Raw genomic sequence first — 19126 nt, forward strand, 5'->3', positions numbered from 1 at the left:
GGGGGGGAACCCAGAGAAGGGGAACCACATAGTGGGTGTGGGTGGAGGACGTAGTTCAGGGGAGCACAGGAAAGGAAGCTGTATAAAAAGGGGAGCCATCTTAGAAAGACAAGCCAGTCAGAGTGTTCAGTCAGAGGAGGAGAAGTGGAGGAGCAGAGGCTCTGCAGGAGCTCTGCTCAGGCAGAGGGCCTGGTGAAAGGCCCAGGACTGAAAGGAGAGGAGAGAGAGGAGCCGAAAGGCTCCAGGAATCAGGAAAGGACCCCAGGGGTACGGGCCGTGCAGAAGGCCACCCGTACGCCCGCATCTGCCAGGCGGTGGAGGGGTCAGGCCATCTAAGGGGGACCGATCCCTCAACTAGCGGAGGACTTTATGCCCAACTAGAAACCGGAGGCTGCAGTACTTTATGTCCTGTAGCCACAAGTCCACACCAGTCTCACTGAGAAGGTAGCCATATAGGACCCAGGGGACGGAACAGACGTCACCCGCCAAGGCCCGCGGGTACCGGATTGGACATACTAGGTGTGAGGTGCAGGAAGAAGGCCAGAGAGTGAGGACAAACAGAAGGGGGTCCTGCTAAGTACTCCGGAGATACCTGGGGGTAGACCGAACCCCTCCCTGAGTAAACACAGGACGACGAGGGCAGTTACATGGATCCCTGTAATCTGGACTGCAACAACTGTGAGTAAAGACCCTGGGACTGCACTTCCTTGTCTCTGTGTTTCTTGCTGCACCATCAAGCCCTGTACTACGACGCCCAGCAGAACCCATAACATCTCCACTGCCCTGGAGCTAAGCTCTACCTGTGGAGAGCCACACCATCCCTGCTGCACTCACATCAGCTCCAGAGGACCTGCTCCGCAGCAGCGACTCCGCTTAGCCGCATACTACAGGTGGCGTCATGAACATTGTACATAATTCCCCTGTAAATAATTCCCTATTGAATGATCGCCCTGGGTCACTGACCAGGTCACCGCCACTGTGACATTCCCCAGTATCTACCGGCCCGGCAGTGGGTACCCCACGGCCCAGGGGGCGCGTCAAACACTTATGACCATTAGTGACCAGAATTCCTGGCTACTTAAAGGGCAGTTCCATGGTTCTCTAACATCTTTGATACATTTCAATGGGAAAAACATTTTTCGTTTTTCACTTATGATGTATTCAACCTTTATTTCACCATGTCCCACCATTTAGCCAAACAAGTTTTACAATTTCACTTAGTTCGCTATAGTTTTTATTCCATGGAATTAAAACAATTTATTCTTATGTTATTAGAATATCTAGTGAACTACAACTAGTTTATGTTTGATTCCAAATTTTATCTGCAAACAGGGGGTGCCCAGATGGGCTCAAAATTTCCCCCTTCTTTAACTATTTTCTATACGTCATGGTGGGATGAAAAGTTTATGTTTAATTAGTGTTGAGCGAGCATGCTCGACACTGCTCGGTACTTGCCCGATCATCTCGCTACTCGAGATGTTTGACGAGCACCAAGCATTTCCGGGTTACTCGGGCTGGAGCTCGGGTCTCCGCACTGCACGTTTGGCGCTCTTTACAGAGCCAATGAACATGCAGAGATTGCCAGCCAGTCACTGTAATGCCGCAGCCATGTTGATTGTGGGCATTACAGTGATTGGCTGGCCGCACAGCATCACCTCGAGTATTTAAAATCGGGCGCCGCCATCTTGGACACAGTCGCTCCGGATCAGACAGTGTAGGGAGAGTGCTGCTGAGTTAGGGAGAGATATATAGTGCGAAATAAGTAGTGTAGGGTCTCTAAAGTCTCTAAAGCCTGCAAAATCAAACAAACAGTCCTTCTCAGGACTAATATCCATCCCACATATCAGGCAGGCAGGCTGTATAAGCAGTGGTTATACCAGCAAACGCTGCATTACAGTCCTGTGTGCTCCTGCTGGTCAAATTGGTAGACTTATCCCCCGATCTCAGGGGCCAGGAAAAATCCTTTTTTTTTTCATCTAAATCCTGTATTTTTTTTTCCTCAGTCAGACTTTACAAATACGCGTCTTATTAAGATTTTGTAATCCCCCCCACCCAAAAAAAAATAAATTGAGTGTGTCTGTGATTGTTCAGACACCAATATATCTGTTTAAAAGAGTCTGGTGAAGGCCAGATAACTAGAACTTTGGTTTTGCAGTTCCATGGTTCAAATCTCTGTATTATCCTGCTTTTGGCATTTTTACCGTAAAAAAACCAGTAATAGTGTCTCCCTGACTGTTCAGACACCAATATATCTGTTTAAAAGAGTCTGGTGTAGGCCACATAACTAGAACTGTGGTTTTGCAGTTCCACGGGTCAAATCTCTGTATTATCCTGCTTTTGGCATTTTTTCCGTAAAAAAACAGTAATAGTGTCTCCCTGACTGTTCAGACACAAATATATCTGTTTAAAAGAGTCTGGTGTAGGCCAGATAACAAGAACTTTAGTTTTGCAGTTCCACAGATCAAATGTCTGTATTATTCTGCTTTTGGCATTTTTACCATAAAAAAAACTGTAATAGTGTCTCCCTGACTGTTCAGACACCAATATATCTGTTTAACATATGTCTGGTGTAGGCCAGATAACTAGAACTTTGGTTTTGCAGTTCCATGGTTCAAATCTCTGTATTATCCTGCTTTTGGCATTTTTACCGAGAAAAAAACAATAATAGTAGTGTCTCCCTGAATGTTCAAACACCAATATATCTGTTTAAAAGAGTCTGGTGTAGGCCAGATAACTAGAACTTTGGTTTTGCAGTTCCACTGGTCAAATCTCTGTATTATCCTGCTTTTGGCATTTTTTCCATTAAAAAAAAACAGTAGTAGTGTCTCCCTGACTGTTCAGACACCAATATATCTGTTTAAAAGAGTCTGGTGTAGGCCACATAACTAGAACTGTGGTTTTGCAGTTCCACGGGTCAAATCTCTGTATTATCCTGCTTTTGGCATTTTTTCCATAAAAAAAACAGTAATAGTGTCTCCATGACTGTTCAGACACCAATATATCTGTTTAAAATAGTCTGGTGTGGGCCAGATAACTAGAACTTTGGTTTTGCAGTTCCACGGTTCAAATCCCTGTATTATCCTGCTTTGGGCATTTTTACCGTAAAAAAAAAACAGTAATAGTGTCTCCCTTATTGTTCAGACACTAATATATCTGTTTAAAAGAGTCTAGTGTAGGCCAGATAATTAGAACTTTGGTTTTGCAGTTCCACGGTTGAAATCTCTATATTATCCTGCTTTGGGCATTTTTACCGTAAAAAAACAGTAATAGTGTCTCCCTGACTGTTCAGACACCAATAGATCTGTTTAAAAGAGTCTGGTGTTGGACAGATAACTAGAACATGGTTTTGCAGTTCCACGGGTCAAATCTCTGTATTCTCCTCCTTTTTTTTTTACATTTTTTCCGTAAAAAAAAAACAGTAATAGTTTCTCCCTGACTGTTCAGACACCAATATATCTGTTTAAAAGAGTCTAGTGTAGGCCAGATAACTAGAACTTTGGTTTTGCAGTTCACGGTTCAAATCTCTGTATTATCTGCTTTTGGCATTTTTACCTGAAAAAAAAACAGTAATAGTGACTCCCTGACTCTTCAGACACCAATATATCTGTTTAAAAGAGTCTGGTGTAGGCCAAATAACTAGAACTGTGGTTTTGCAGTTCCACGGGTCAAATCTCTGTATTATCCTGCTTTTGGCATTTTTACCGTAAAAAAACAGTAATAGTGTCTCCCTGACTGTTCAGACACCAATATATCTGTTTAAAAAAATCTGGTGTAGGCCAGATAACTAGAACTTTGGTTTTGCAGTTCCATGGTGCAAATCTCTATATTATCCTGCTTTTGGCATTTTTACCGTAAAAAAACAGTATTAGTGTCTCCCTGACTGTTCAGACCCCAATATAATACCTGTTTACAAGAGTCTGGTGTAGGCCAGATAACTAGAACTTTGGTTTTGCAGTTCCACGGTTCAAATCTCTGTATTATGCTGCTTTTGGCATTTTTACCATTAAAAAAACAGTAATAGTGTCTCCCTGACTGTTCAGACACTAATATTTCTGTTTAAAAGAGTCTGGTGTAGGCCAGATAACTAGAACTGTGGTTTTGCAGTTCCATGGTTCAAATCTCTGTATTATCCACCTTTTTGCCTTTTTTACATAAAAAATAATAAAATTGAGTGTCTCGCTCAGTGTTCAGACACAAATATATCTGTTTAAAAGATTCTGGTGTAGGCCAGAGAAATAGAACTGTGGTTTTCCTCTTCCACGGTTCTAATCTCCTTTTTATTACCCTTTTTCCATTGATAGTGCGAGTGTAAGCTATTTTACTTCATTTACAATGGGCAAGGCGCGTGGCAAGGGACGTGGAACTGGATGTTCTGGTGATGGTGCGTGTAGAGGACAAGGCTGTAGCCAAGGTGAAAATGTGCCGCAACCAACAGCCACATCTTCTCGCTCCCACTTCTTGACCGAATTACTAGAGAAGCACACTACAACACCAGTATTGCAAACTGATCAGTGTGAACAGGTTATTAATTGGATAGCAGAAAATACTTCCAGTTACCTAGGCACCACCACCTCCGGTCTGTCTTCCACACGGTCAAGTTTTAGTAGCCGTGAGTCTCGACCGCATACTCCTCCTCAACCTGATGCTCCTTCCTCCCACAATGCTGAGTGTCGTCAGACAGCAACTGATCCCACACTTGGACACTCTGAAAAGCTGTTCACTGGTCCATTTCCATATTTTTGCCCCTCGCCTCCTCCGCTTGAAGTGGTGGAAGAGGAGATCCCATGTAGCGCTGCCCAAATATTTGAACAGCCACGGCCAGAGGAAGTCGACGCTGGCAATTTGTCACAAGAGGTGGACGATGACGAAACACAATTGCCACGAAGTGAGGAGGAGGATTGTGGTGCGCAAGTGGAAGAGGAGGTGGTGGATGGTCTAGTAACTGACCCAACGTGGCAGGAGGACACGCAGAGCGAGGCCAGCAGCACACAGGGGGAGGGAGGCAGAGTACTCCAACAGGCAGGAAGAAGCAGTGTGGTGGCCGCACACAGAAGGCGGGCAACAGTTCCCCGTAACACCAACACGAGGGACGTTGCCAGTACAACCGGTAGATCTTCCAGAGTCTGGAATTTTTTTAAAGACTCTGCTGATAACCCCAAAAAGGCCATTTGTACCACCTGCCATGCCAGCATCAGCAGGGGTGACAAAACTACCAGCCTGACCACCACCAGCATGATCAGGCACATGGCAGCAAAGCACCCCACTTGGTGGGGCGAACCCCAGGGTACACGACCAGTGTCAGCGGGTGTCACCACTGATTGTGCGTGCAAGGCAATCCCCTGTCCATACTGCGTGCAAAGATGCCCCCTCCTCTCAGTCTTCACTTCTTATGGTAGTTTCTCAAGAAACAGCATCAACGTCCACGTCAACGTCCCACTGCAGCGTTCAATTGTCCATATCCCAGACCTTTGAAAGAAAGCGCAAATTCGCAGCCAGCGCCCCACAGGCCACAGTCCTAAATTCACACATTTCACGACTGCTTGCATTGGAAATGCTGCCTTTTAGGCTGGTGGAGACGGAATCCTTCCGCAACCTTATGGCGGTGGCCTCGGTACTCGGTCCCCAGCCGACACTATTTTGCCCGGTGTGCCATCCCAGCACTACACAAGTACGTGTCCCAAACCATTTGCCGTGCCCTCAACAACGCAGTTATTGGGAGAGTCCACCTGACAACGGACACGTGGACAAGTGATTGTGGCCAGGGATGGTACATCTCCCTGATGGCACACTGGGTAAACATAGTGGAAGCCGGGACCCAGTCGGACCTTGGGACAGAACACATCCTCCCCACACCGAGGATTGCGGACCCTATGTCAGTCAGAGTTGCCCCCACAGTGTACAGCTCCTGCGCATCATCCTCCTCCTCCTCCTCATGTTCAGCCTCCATCTCAGATATCACCACATCAGTTACAAGCTGGAAGCACTGCAGTACTGCCTCAGCCAAGCGGCAACAGGCGGTGTTGAAACTCATAAGCTTAGGTGATAAACCTCACACTGCTTGTGAGTTGTGGACAGCTGTAAAAGAGCAGGCAGATCTGTGGCTGAGACCGCTGAACCTACATCCAGGCATGGTCATGTGTGACAATGGCCGTAACCCGGTGGCGGCTCTGAGGCGAGGCGAGATCACACACGTACCATGCCTGTCTCATGTGCTTAACCTCGTGGTTCAGCGGTTTCTTAAATCGTACCCCGAGTTGCCAGTTCTGCTCGTCAAAGTATGCCACCTGTCAGCTCATTTTCGCAAGTCGGCTACAGCTTCCGCCGCCCTTGTTGTGTTGCAGCAGCGTTTGCAGCTTCCGGCACACTGACTGGTGTGTGATGTCCCCACACGTTGGAACTCTACCCTCCACATGTTGCAAAGGATTTGTGAGCAGAAGAGAGCAGTTGTGGAGTACCAGCTGCAACAAGGCCATCGATTTTCAGGTCAGACTCCACATATAAGACCTCAGGAGTGGACCTGGATGTCTGACATATGTACCATCCTGACAAACTTTGAGGAGTCCACCAAGATGGTGAGTGGCGATGACGCCATCATTAGCGTCAGCATCCCACTTGTCTGTCTTTTGCAACGCTCTCTGCAGACAATTAAAGAGGAGGCATTGCAGCCAGAGTATGATGAGATGGATCAAGAAGCCGTACCGGGCGATTACACACAGCCCAGCCTCATCTCATCCCAACGTGCATTGGGGGACAATGAGGGAGAGGAGGAGGAGGAGGAAGAACAGGAGCTGGTATCATGCGCTGTCGATGTTAGTACCTGTACAACTGTCATACAGTTGGTTCAGCGTGGGTGGCCTGAGGACAGGGGGGGGGGAGGAGGAGGAGAGCATGGTCAGTCATCATCTTGGTGAGGACACGGAAGACTTGCCCCTTACCAGTCTGGCACGCATGGCTGACTTTATGCTACGCTGCCTTAACCGTGACCCTCGCGTTGTCAAAATGTTGGGTGACAGTCATTACTGGTTGGTGACACTTTTAGACCCCCGCTACAAGGAGAACTTTCACTCTCTTATTCCTGAGGTGGAGAGGTCTACAACAATGGGGCAGTACCAGAAGGCCCTTGCTGCAGAACTGTTAAAAAAATTCCCATCTGAACATGCTAGCGGCAGAGGTCACAGTTCGTTGACCAACCAAGGCGTAGAGGCGAGAGAGACACAACTCCAATCTAGCAGAGGCAGGGGTACACTGTCAACATTCTGGCACAGTTTTCTGAGACCCGCCCAGCTTACAGGCTCTGAGGCGCTGGGTACTCTCACAAGGAGTGGAAAGTTTCAAATGATGGTGAGGGAGTGCCTTGCCGACCGTACCAGCATCCTCCATGATTCCTCTGTGCCTTTTAATTATTGGGTATCCAAGCTGAACACTTGGAAGGAACTCGCTCTGTACGCCTTGGAGGTCCTGGCCCGCCCTGCTGCTAGCGTGTTATCGGAGCGTGTTTTTAGTGCCGCTGGGGGAATTATAACTGATAAGCGCACTCGCCTGTCAACTGACAATGCTGACAAGCTGACCCTTATCAATATGAACAAGGGCTGGATTGGGCCAGACTTCTCATCACCACCAAATGACAGCAGAGTAAAATAAAGTCAAATCCACTGTGTTATTTTGGGAGGTGTATTCCCATGCACCGCTTCACACCCACACATGGGTATACGCTTCATCATTTTGGCTGTTTTTTGCTCTTCTCCTTACCTCAGCCTCCACCACCACTATACCTCCAGGGTGACCGTGGTCCATGTTGCCAGCATTGCAAGTTCCTCCATCCTAATTTTTGGCAGCTTTTGCTTGGAAGGCATAGGCAAAGACTATGGGAGACCCACTCCCAAATAATGGGAATAATGTTTTTAATATGCGGTACTGCATGGCTCTTGTAAGGGGCATTAGAACCGTCTTGTTAAGCTACTGTGACCTCCACCACTCTTCCACGGGGCATTAAAACCATCTTGTTAAACCACTCGGACCTCCACGTCTCTTCCAAGGGGCATTAAAACTGTCTTGTTAAGCTACTGTGACCTCCACCACTCTTCCAAGGGGCATTAAAACTGTTTTCTTAAGCTACTGTGACCTCCACCACTCTTCCAAGGGGCATTAAAACCGTCTTGTTAAGCTACTGTGACCTCCACCACTCTTCCAAGGGGCATTAAAACCGTCTTGTTAAACCACTCTGACCTCCACATCTCTTCCAAGAGGCATTAATACTGTCTTGTTAAGCTACTGTGACCTCCACCACTCTTCCAAGGGGAATTTAAACCGTCTTGCTAAACCACTCTGACCTCCACGTCTCTTCCAAGGGGCATTAAAACCGTCTTGTTAAGCTACTGCGACCTCCACCACTCTTCCAATGGGGCACTGGTATTTTCTTTTTATTCCACTGTGACCTCCACCATTCTTCCAAGGGGCATTAAAACCGTCTTGTTAAGCTACTGCGACCTCCACCACTCTTCCAAGGGGCAGTTTAACTGTCTTGTTAAACCACTCTGACCTCCACGTCTCTTCCAAGGGGCATTAAAACCGTCTTGTTAAGCTACTGCGACCTCCACCACTTTTCCAAGGGGCATTAAAACAGTCTTGTTAAGCTACTGCGACCTCCACCACTCTTCCAAGGGGCATTGATATTGTCTTTTTATTCCACTGCGACCTCCACCATTCTTCCAAGGAGCATTAAAACCATCTTGTTAAGCTACTGTGACCTCCACGTCTCTTCCACGGGGCATTGATATTGTCTTTTTATTCCACTGTAACCTCCACCACACTTCCAAGGGGCATTAAAACCGTCATGTTAAGCTACTGTGACCTCCATGTCTCTTCCAAGGGGCATTAAAACCGTCTTGTTAAATCACTCTGAACTCCACAGCTCTTCCAAGGGGCATTGAAATGTTGTTTTTAATTACCTCTAACCTCAATGACTCTTCCAACGGGCATTGCATTTCCTCCTAATTTTATTCAGCTTTTGCTTTTCAAAGCATAGGCGAACACTAAGAGAGACCCACTCCCCAATAATGGGTAGAAGGTTATTAGTATGCTGTAATCCACGTCTGTTTCAAGGGGCATTGCAGTTCCTCATAATTTTTGGAAAGCCTTCCATTCACTGCTTAGGCCAACAGTGTACAGGAGACCCAGTTGCTATAAATGGAAAAAACGGTTTAGTTAAGGCCCTCTGACCTCCATGTCATTTCCAAGGGGCATTGGAGTGCCTCGAAATTTTTGGTAGGCATTGCACTCACTGTATGCCCTATAACTGTGTAGCAGAACCGCTCCTTTTGGTACAGAAACATATCCTACAAGACATGTGTGGTTGACTGGCCTGATATTGATGTGAATGGTCCCTGTTCCTCCTGCTCTTTCTCCTTTGCCACCACCTCATCCATCATTCATCACCTAAAGCTTTGTTTTAACGGGAGTCATAGAACTGGGATAGTAGCAGGAAAACATCCAGCAATCCTCGGAGGAGGTAGGATATGCGCCAAAACGCTGACCACCTCAGGCCGAGCCGCTACTACATACATGCGCTTGCATTCCAAGGAACAGAAAGTTAAGGAGATGGAATGCCTCATGAACATGAATAATTTACTCGTTGTGTAGAAGGCCGACCACTGCTGCTGTCTACCTTCTGAACTTTGTGTTGAAGCCTGATTGACCCAGGACCCGCAATCCTCTATGTCTGGAGGACGTGTTGCATCCCAGTGTCCAACTGTGTCCCCGCTTCCACAATATTAACCCAGTGTGAAGGCGTCAGTCAGATGGACCATCCCTGGCTACAATCACTTGTTCACGTGTTTGTGGTTAGGCTGTCCTTCAAATAGGGGCATTTATGGACACCCGGCCGCCCCCAGGCGGCTGGGGACCGTGTGTTGGCACTCGGCCGCGGGGCGGCTGGGGACCGAGTATGGACACCCGGCTGCCTCCTGGCGGCTGGGGACCGAGCATGAACACCCGGCCGCCGGGCAGCTGTGGACTGAGTATGGATACCAGGCCGCCGACGCAGCCATGACATGGTGGCTGGTGTCTGCCTCCACATGCCTAAAAGGCCCAATTTCAAGTGCAAGCAAGCTAGCAGTATGGTATTGCAGCCTGGGGGTGGGTGGGTGGCAGGATGCATTCTTGTGCTTGCATTGCAAGGAATGGGGGAGGTACAATTGAACACTGCCCTGGGACAAGGACTTGCATGGGGATAGTTGCAAGTCTGCATCTTCTGATGTGGCAAGGATCACTTCTGATGGGCACACTTTTAGGCAGTGACCTGGGTGTCAGAGATGCTTCCAGGGGTCTTCCCCATGCTGTTCCCATGTCTTTTCAGCACTGTATGCATGTGTCACACAGTACATGGCCAGATAAGATTGTAAAATGTTAAAATGACATTTCCCGGTGAATGCATTTGTCACGGTTGAAAGCAATACAAAAGTGCAAAAACGCATAAAAAATGCTACTTGTGAACATAGCCCAAGGTGTGGAGGAGTATTTTTGTTTTTGGTTATTTATTTTACCTTATACACAAGTCTTTACCCTGGAAAGGAAGTTCCTTAACATATTTCACAGGAAAACCATTTCAGTTTAGTTTTTGAACGTTTTATTGTGAGCCTGTAAAAGTGGCTTAATACCTCTGACCACGTTGTTGACAGCAGTGACCTGGTGGTCAGAAATGCTTCCTGGGGCGATGCCCATGCTGTCCCCATGTCTTTTGAGCACTGTCACTATCGTTTTGGGCACTTTTTAGGCTTACTACAGACTGCCGGGGGTGCCGCCGCAAAAATGCTCGGGTCTCCCATAGACTAACATTGGGCTTGTTGCTCGGGTCGAGCATCCGAGTATCACGTGAGCTCGGCCCGAGCTTCGAGCACCCGAGCATTTTAGTGCTCGCTCAACACTATGTTTAATAGTTACAGTCCTTTGTTAGTGAGGTGCTTTGGTACAGTCGTTACGTGGACGACCTGCTATTCGTATGGTCCAACAATGTGGAGACCGTGCCGAACTTCATCACTTTTTTTAATAACAACAATTATAATTTGTAATTTACATTATCTGGTCCCAATATACAGAATTTCTTCCTGGATATCTGTTTAACTGGTGATGTTACCACAAGCAGGGTTCACACTTCACTTTATAGGAAAGACATTTCGGGTAATACTATCACACAGTCATCAAGCTTTCATCCCCAACACACGATACAAATGATCCTCTATGGGAAAGTCACACGTGCCCGTTGCGCCTGCTGTGATGACTGCACTTTCTTTGGCAAGGTGCAGTCATTCAGAGCAGGCTTATTCCAAGGGGTTGTAACAAACAGTTAATAAAATCTGCTTTTGAAAAAACATACGATAAGCCAAGAAGTGTGACACTTTGTAATATCAATAAACATAAAAATAAGGATGGAGCTGCACCTGTCACATTTAGTACATCTTACAGTTTACAGTTCAACAACATAAAACAAATCATTTCAAAATACTTACCTAATCAAGACACTATATTAACAAGGTAATACAAGATGGATGTAGGTATGTAGCCAGGAGAGGGTGGTCCTTGGGCAACATTCTTTCCCCCAGTCTTTTTCAATCCCAAACTAGCGTTAAATAGGATGTACTATCCGTAAATTACAAAAAACGCATTCCTGATCATATTTCCAATATTTTTATCAAGAATAGTTCATACTCAGGCGCAGTACGACACTTTGTTAATAACCCTAATGCTGACCTTGCCAGCTTTATATTTTATAGCATAGAGAAGGTGGCATTTCCTAAAAGGGGGCGGAGGTTGGCAGAGATTACTCATGTTAAGTGAAGATTTATGGATTTTAACGCTTGACAGTAAAGTTCCAAAAGGCACAAATCTTAAGAACGATCATTTTTATGTATATATGGAATTAGTTAAATACACGTGATGCTTTTTTTTTCCCTTCAGGCAGTGTTTAGAATAATGTCTGTCTAAATGTGATTGGTTCCTATGTATTTAAATGTGATTTAAAATAGGCTTATGTTATTCTATTTCATACTACGACTAAGGGCATTTACTGCCAGAAACTCGTCAGTTTTCATTGCTGGATCGACTTGGTTTTTAAACATCTTCCAAGAAATATTTTAGTTTAAGTACCGGATGGTTGTGCCTTAAACCTTCCAATATTTTCACATTGAGTGCTGTGCACACCAGCGGAATTGGCACCCAATGGCTACAGTTTTTTTCAGCACTGAATATCAAGCAATGTGGTGAGCTCAACAAATCTTTTCAATTCCAGATGGACGTGCTAAACCTCCACTCTCTTTATTGTTTATGGGTCTGACGGGAAAGCCGAAGCTGTACTTGACTTTCTTCACTGACAATGAATGGAGTAGAGGCCGAGCATGCATATCTCCGCTCCATAGATGGTTACTGTGGCTATGTGTCATCACCTAGTTTGTCTCTCCATATTCACATATAGTTAAATTTTTCTTTCTCATTATCCTAATAAAGTAATTGTTTTAAATAGGTCTGTTTCAATTTTTTTCTTTCCTTAATAATTTTTAGAAACTATAATCTGATGAGTTTGTTTTATTTGAGGAAAAATTCTTGTCTAAGACATCACCCCTCTCCCTCCAGAAACACCACTGTTGCCAATATGCTGAGCCTTGTTCACTTGACTGATGCAATACTAGACACGGCCTGTCATCGGAAACCATTACCCATTGGCTTAAAATGCGTAAATTTTGACCAGAGACATGGGACTTTACTTGTCTAATCCTTATTGTTCTCCTTAAGACATGTCTGCTAGCTAATAAACATCTCCTCCGCCATATAATAAACATTTTTCTGTACGAGAATGTTAACAGAAGAATTAGACATCATAATTGTCAGAATGAAGACATTTTGACCATAGCAAACTACATGGATTGTCATGAACTGAAATTTACATCTGTTGAGAACTTCTGCTGGAACTCGGTGAGGGTCATTTTGTTATATAATAAGGTTACATCGTTCCGTTCCTCAGATGGTGCCGTTGCCTAAAAGACACAAAGATCTGTGTTATTTCCTTCAATCTGTATGAAGAACCTTTAAGTCAATGAATGGCGGCTGAACAATTTTCACCTTTGCGATATCAAACTCTAAATCCATCACACGAGCCATTTCTTCCTGCACATAATTGTCATCTCTTGTGAGATTCTTGTCTTCTCGTACCATTTTAGCAATGGTGACCATAAACTGGAGGTAGGCTTCTCTAATCTGTGGAGAAAAAGAGGTCATTTTTTTGGAAGCAAAACATTGGGGGATCTAAATATTTACTCATTTAGCAGACAGAAGCTTGGAGGACCCTATTGTTTCACACAATAGCACTCTTTGAATAGGACATATTCAGGCTATATGTGCCGCTGGTCTCTAATGTCAATGTAATCTTTATCAATGTAATCTCAGAGATATGTGAAAGAGCCACCTACATCCACTCTCTAAAGAAAGCAAATATCTTCATCAGTATTATAATATATAGTTTAGTAGGTTGAATAAAGACCTAGGTCAATCAAGTTCAGCCTTCCTTCCCCAATTGTACATTTTGTCTGCTTTAACTGTAACCCACAATATTATGTGTATCGAGGAAATCATCCAGCCCTCTTTTGAAAGCTATTATAGTGTCTGCCATTACTACCTCTTGTGGTAAGGTATTGATGACATATGTCAAGAATATCCCAACGTGTCATCTCAGTGATGTTACCAGCATTGAGTACAAAGTGTGAAAAGTATTCTTGAGCACACAGATTGAAGAACATGTCATGTATGGACCACAATTTCTCAGATCATTGGCTCTCCCCCTATTTTTGCTGATCTTAAAGATCTTTCTGTTTAGAACCTCTTATCAGCTGAGATGGATGTCATATTGTCAACTGGACATTAATTTAGCCACCTTGTCATGATAGGAGCTACCAGAAGGAAAACTCTGGAGATATTGATCACCAGTTAATATCAATATGGCCCAAATCTATGACGTTTTCCCAAACACTTGGGTTGGGCACAACAGATCAAGTATAAATTAAGTAAAATGATATATCCATAGGCTCCTCTAGTTTGAAACAAATAGGATGAACTTTTAATGGAATGAGGACAAATACAACGCGTTTCGACTTGAGCTTCTTACAATGTAACTCTTCATGTTACACAAATATAATAATATAATATATAATAGGAAATTTAGCTGGGTTTTTATGCAATTTGAGAGGAAAAGTTCAATCCACTCCAAGAACAGTTTCCCTGCAGTATGCCGCATATGGCTTTTATCAGGAGCCTGCTCCGCTCATTAGGTAATTTATAGCACCAGACAGGAAGCCCCACTGGGTAAAGATGCTATTATCCACAGGATCTTGTGATTCCCACTATTTTATACCTACAAACAGACTGAACTACAACACTAAAATGAGCTACTACAAAAAAAGGCCAACTCCTTTATAAGTAAGAGTCTCAGATTAAAACGGGACAAGGATGGAATTCCTAACCTTTGTTACAATGGACAGTACAAGTCTTGTGAAGAACATGTGGATTTCATATAATTAATCACTTATTGGCTCCTTATGAGGAGAATTTAGTGAGTGCATTTGTCTGTCTTTGAGGAAAGGAAGATTATAATGTAGGCTCCACTGAACCAGTAAATTATATGTACTCAAAGGAGTATTCATATGGTTTCCAGGAGTTGAATACTACAATTAAAAAAGGAGGAACTGTGCTTTTCAAGAGCCATGGGCCCTTCATTCCAGAAGGTGCATAGTGTGCCTTATTATGGATGGAAAACTCCTTTAAAGAGGGCTTGTCAGTGGGATTTTGGATGGTAAAGTAAATACATGGCTATAATGGAGCTTTAATGCAGATTGCATTGATACTTTTTGTGTTCTCGTTCTTCAGTAATCACCTGTTGAAGTTATATACTAGTGAGGTGCAAGAGCAGGCTGCACTTGGTCATCTCTTCTACTGCCAGTTTGGGTATTCACTGGTCCTTCCGCCTGGCTCTGATTTTTAACTGACAGGTCACTGCATGCTTTGGCCAAAATCTCACTCAGGTGCCATCATTGCTGAGGGAGGCACCTGCACAGTAACTTCCACATGATGTATTTGAGCCAAGAAATCGACCTGCACATGCACCACTCATGGGAAGATGGAGCCTATGTGAGCTTTTGCCAGAGGAGGCAGGTCACTAACAGAGCAGTGACCTGTCAGTTAAAGGCAGGTGGAGGGGCGGGGAATACCCGGACTGAAAGAGAAGACCAAGTGCAGAGTCCAGCTGTGTCTGGTATTGGCTGCAATGCCGACATCATGTCGACAGCACTGCAGCCGATAATTGAGCTCAGTGCCTCTGACAGAGTTGATGGCACAAGCTGCTCAGGGGTGCTGAGCTCACTGATTGCCTGCAGTGCTGTTAATATTACATGAGCGCTGCTGACTACACCAGAAATAGGGAGTAGTAGCGGAGACTCAGCACTGGAGAGTAAGGCATAGCAACTGTAACCGGAAATTCCTTTAAGGTGATTTATGTTTTTTTTTTACTAGATAACTCCTTTAATATGTAAAGATTAATCATTCTAGCAACACAAAGAAGAGAAATAATAGTTTTTATAAAATTAAGTATTCTACTCACCCGCTGATAATTTCCACTGTTAAAATAATAATCTCTGGAAGGCATTCCTAGACTGGGCTGGTCGATCTAAAGCAAACAAATATGTTATTAGTATAAGGGTCATTGTAGATAATATGATAATCTGGATGGTACCTAAAAGTCATAGTCATCCTCTCTTTACTCAAGAGTTTACAGCAGGGGTGAACAACATTTTTTGGTCGAAGGGCCACATTGTCGGATTCAACTACTTCAAAGGGCTTCAATAAAACTTAAAGGTGTATTACCTTTTGAGAAATTTATGGCAAATCAAAGCTATATTGCAATAATGTCTGTAATGCAGAATCTACTACCAGAACTCCTACATATCTGCAGAATGCGGATGCTATTCTCCCACAATCAATACTCTGACCTAGCACACTTGTAACCTTCTCCATTGAAGTATATGGGAGATGTATAGAATAGTGAGAACTGGAGACATAGGTAGCCACACTTGTAGCCCAAGTTTGCCTGTCTGCAGTACAAAATGGTTGAATGAAGCCCAATCTTCTAATGTATGGGGTACCCGGATTTGGTTGCACTCTACTGTATTCGCGCTATCCATCTGTGCTCGGGAACAGTGTGCTAGTGTTCTCCCCTCTAACATGAAAACTACTGTACAGAAGGTTTGGGGCTGCACAAATTGGCCTGACTGGCTGCATGTGTACCCCGGGCAGTAGGTTGTGTACCCACTTGTTAAGAATAAACCAATTTTTTTAACATTTTAGAAAGCAATTTTGATATTTATCTTCTTAGACTAGTTCACCAAAGCATCAGAGGATCCTCTACTAGTTCTAAGCTTAGATATAAAAATGAGCCTCTAGAGTCTATTTCTTGAAAACTCCATAACTGAATTATTTGCCCTAATCCTTGATATGAAATTAACTTGTTTTATGGGTTGATCTTGTGCCTCAGTGCCTCCTACTGTAAAAACTACCCTCAGATGGCTGACAGAATGAGCAAGGGGAGAAAGAAGTCACAAGGGGCACAATAGAGGCTGTAATGCTCATACCAATTTTTTGGTACACTTTGGTGATATCGATCATTGGTAAAGAGGCCCCATGATGACTTGTTATAGTAAACTCTATGTACATATTATGCGTCTATGGACATTGGCCATATGCCTCACATTTTTGTAATTTAGCAAAAAATATTTTGAAGAATTTTTGAGTGAAAATTATGTTCTTAGACATTACAGAATCCATGATGAGAAAAATATTGAAAAAGACCAGCTCACCACAACTGCACTGTATATTCCTCTGGTTGCAGGAGAGCAGGCGATTGTCTAATGTAATGGTAATAGAGTCCAGCAAAGTGAAAAAATAATCCTATTATCTCATAAGTGGGACACACTTAAAAACACCTCCATGTGCATCTCAAAGGCAACGCGTTTCTAACAAACGTTCTTTCTATAGACCTGTTCGAAACACGTTGCCTTTGGGACGCACGTCGAGATTTTTTTTAAGTGTATTGCACTAAAGAAATAAATGGATTATTTTTTTTTACTTTCTCAACTGGTGATGCTGGACACTCTCTATTACCAGAATTCTTGTTGTGTATTGTATTTTTTCCAGACTGCCTTTAGACTTGGTACATTGTCATAAATAGAGATTTCTCTCGGCATATGGTAATGCTTAAAAAGTTCTAGTGCTGTTTATTGCAGCAGGAAAGTATTATAGAATCCATAAGTTCCGTTCCACTATTCACATGACCAGATGAATGTACAAAGACTGGGTAGCTGCACATTAACTTGTTGGGGATGAGTTCTGTATCGTGGCCCCACAACCATAAACCTGTCAACTACACAAGTCAATTAGGAGAAGGTGCGTCTTTCCTTGGAAAACACCATGAGACAGTTAAACTCATATTTTCTAGGGTTATTAAAAATCTTCAAAGGGTTTTTCTGTGTTATGAAAATTCCTCCATGAGGCTTTTACTGAGTGAATTGTTTTAATGATGGCAGATTCCTTGGAAAATATAAAATTAAAAAAAGTTGCATATTTCTTAAACTTGCATAAAGTACTTTTCTTTTTTTTAATATCTGAAACAAGAGGATGGAGTAGAAGCATGGATGACCGGCTAATAATATAAAAAAAATGTGACCAACTTATCAGCTCAACTGAGGTCTCCTTGGTTTGTGGAGCCAATGAATCTCTCTACGCAAATAATAAATCCCAGCTGGTTTCCAGGTAAGTAACGTATTGTTAACGAATTGATTTCCCACTAACCCAGTAATGGTTAATAAAGAACACCTTTATTATGAAAAAATAGATAAAATTCATAGTGAAAAATCATCATAGTGCAAAAAACAGGGGGGGAACAAGGTTAAAAATACATGTCTGGTTATGCGTTTCGAACCTCTGAGGTTCTTAATCATAGCCTATTGGCAAATAGCAGCCAACTGTTTTTATACCATTCATGACCAAAGAGGAAAGGCTCAAATTGTTAAAGGGAATTGGAGAAATAGAGCAAGAGAACAATTCTAATAAATGTGGTGAATTAATAGATTATACATTTCCTGACATGATTATATCTAACATGACTCATTCTATATAGATTCATTAGGGCAGTTCTGAAGTTTAAATTTGCTGGTGCATGTGAGTCCATGTAAAAAATCCAACCTGCTTCTCTGATTGGTAAAGTATGCCACCAAATCTCTATTTGGCCTATTAACTATTTTCATCCCTATTATTTAAAAATTGGATAAAACTCTAAAATAAATTTCCAAGAAATGTCTGCAAAACTCTGATAATGATTGTTTGGAAGCTTTCTAGTATTGCTTCCTATAGTATGTATTATTTTTTATACTCCTTGCAATTAAAAAGATAGACAACATGTGTCCTGTTACAACTTAAAAGGGTTGTCCAGTCAAAAGTGATAAGTCTGCAGTCTGCAGTCACTCTGTGTGAATCCCTCCAGCAGCCCACTGTGCTCTGCAGGGATTCACCAGTATGAGACCCGGAACCAGAGGCTATGTATACGTTATACATACCCCTGGCCATTCATCGCCGCCTCGCTCCATACACTTGTAAGGAGTGAGGCCACGCCCCATCTAGTGACGTGGACGGCCTGTGGGCGCATCATCCGACTAGAAGGCACGGCCTCGCTCAATACAAGTGTATGAAGAGCGAGGACGCGCCCACTGGCCAGGGGTATATATAACACATACATACCCTCCGTTATCAAAGCAAAAGGTGGCTACTTTGAAGAACTTAGAATATAAGACATATTTTCAGTTGTTTCACACTTTTTTGTTAAGTATATAATTCCACATGTGTTAATTCATAGTTTTGATGCCTTCAGTGTGAATGTACAATTTTCATAGTCATGAAAATACAGAAAAATCTTTAAATGAGAAGGTGTGTCCAAACTTTTGGTCTGTACTGTATTAAGAATATAAATTTTACCAGTTATAAACAGTAGCAGGCAAAAGTTTGGACTCATTTGTTCATGCTATAGTTTTTCTTGTTCTTA

General features: G+C 43.5%; 1 protein-coding gene across 4 annotated transcripts in view; it reads right to left on the reverse strand.

Moving 5' to 3' along the window:
* The window catches only part of MMEL1 (membrane metalloendopeptidase like 1), a 668752-nt gene that overhangs the window by 84847 nt on the left and 564779 nt on the right, over positions 1 to 19126 (reverse strand). For all 4 annotated transcript variants that reach the window (XM_073656486.1, XM_073656485.1, XM_073656484.1 and 1 more), the window contains 3 exons: positions 15638 to 15703; positions 13111 to 13245; positions 12936 to 13025 (listed from right to left, as the gene is read on the reverse strand). In XM_073656486.1, coding sequence (XP_073512587.1) covers positions 12936 to 13025; positions 13111 to 13245; positions 15638 to 15703 — 291 coding nt within the window. The remainder of the gene's footprint in view (positions 1 to 12935; positions 13026 to 13110; positions 13246 to 15637; positions 15704 to 19126) is intronic.

The sequence above is a fragment of the Phyllobates terribilis genome, unplaced genomic scaffold, assembly GCF_046119375.1.
Source record: "Phyllobates terribilis strain yellow unplaced genomic scaffold, ASM4611937v1 Scaffold_12__6_contigs__length_324123572, whole genome shotgun sequence".
NCBI lineage: Eukaryota > Metazoa > Chordata > Amphibia > Anura > Dendrobatidae > Phyllobates > Phyllobates terribilis.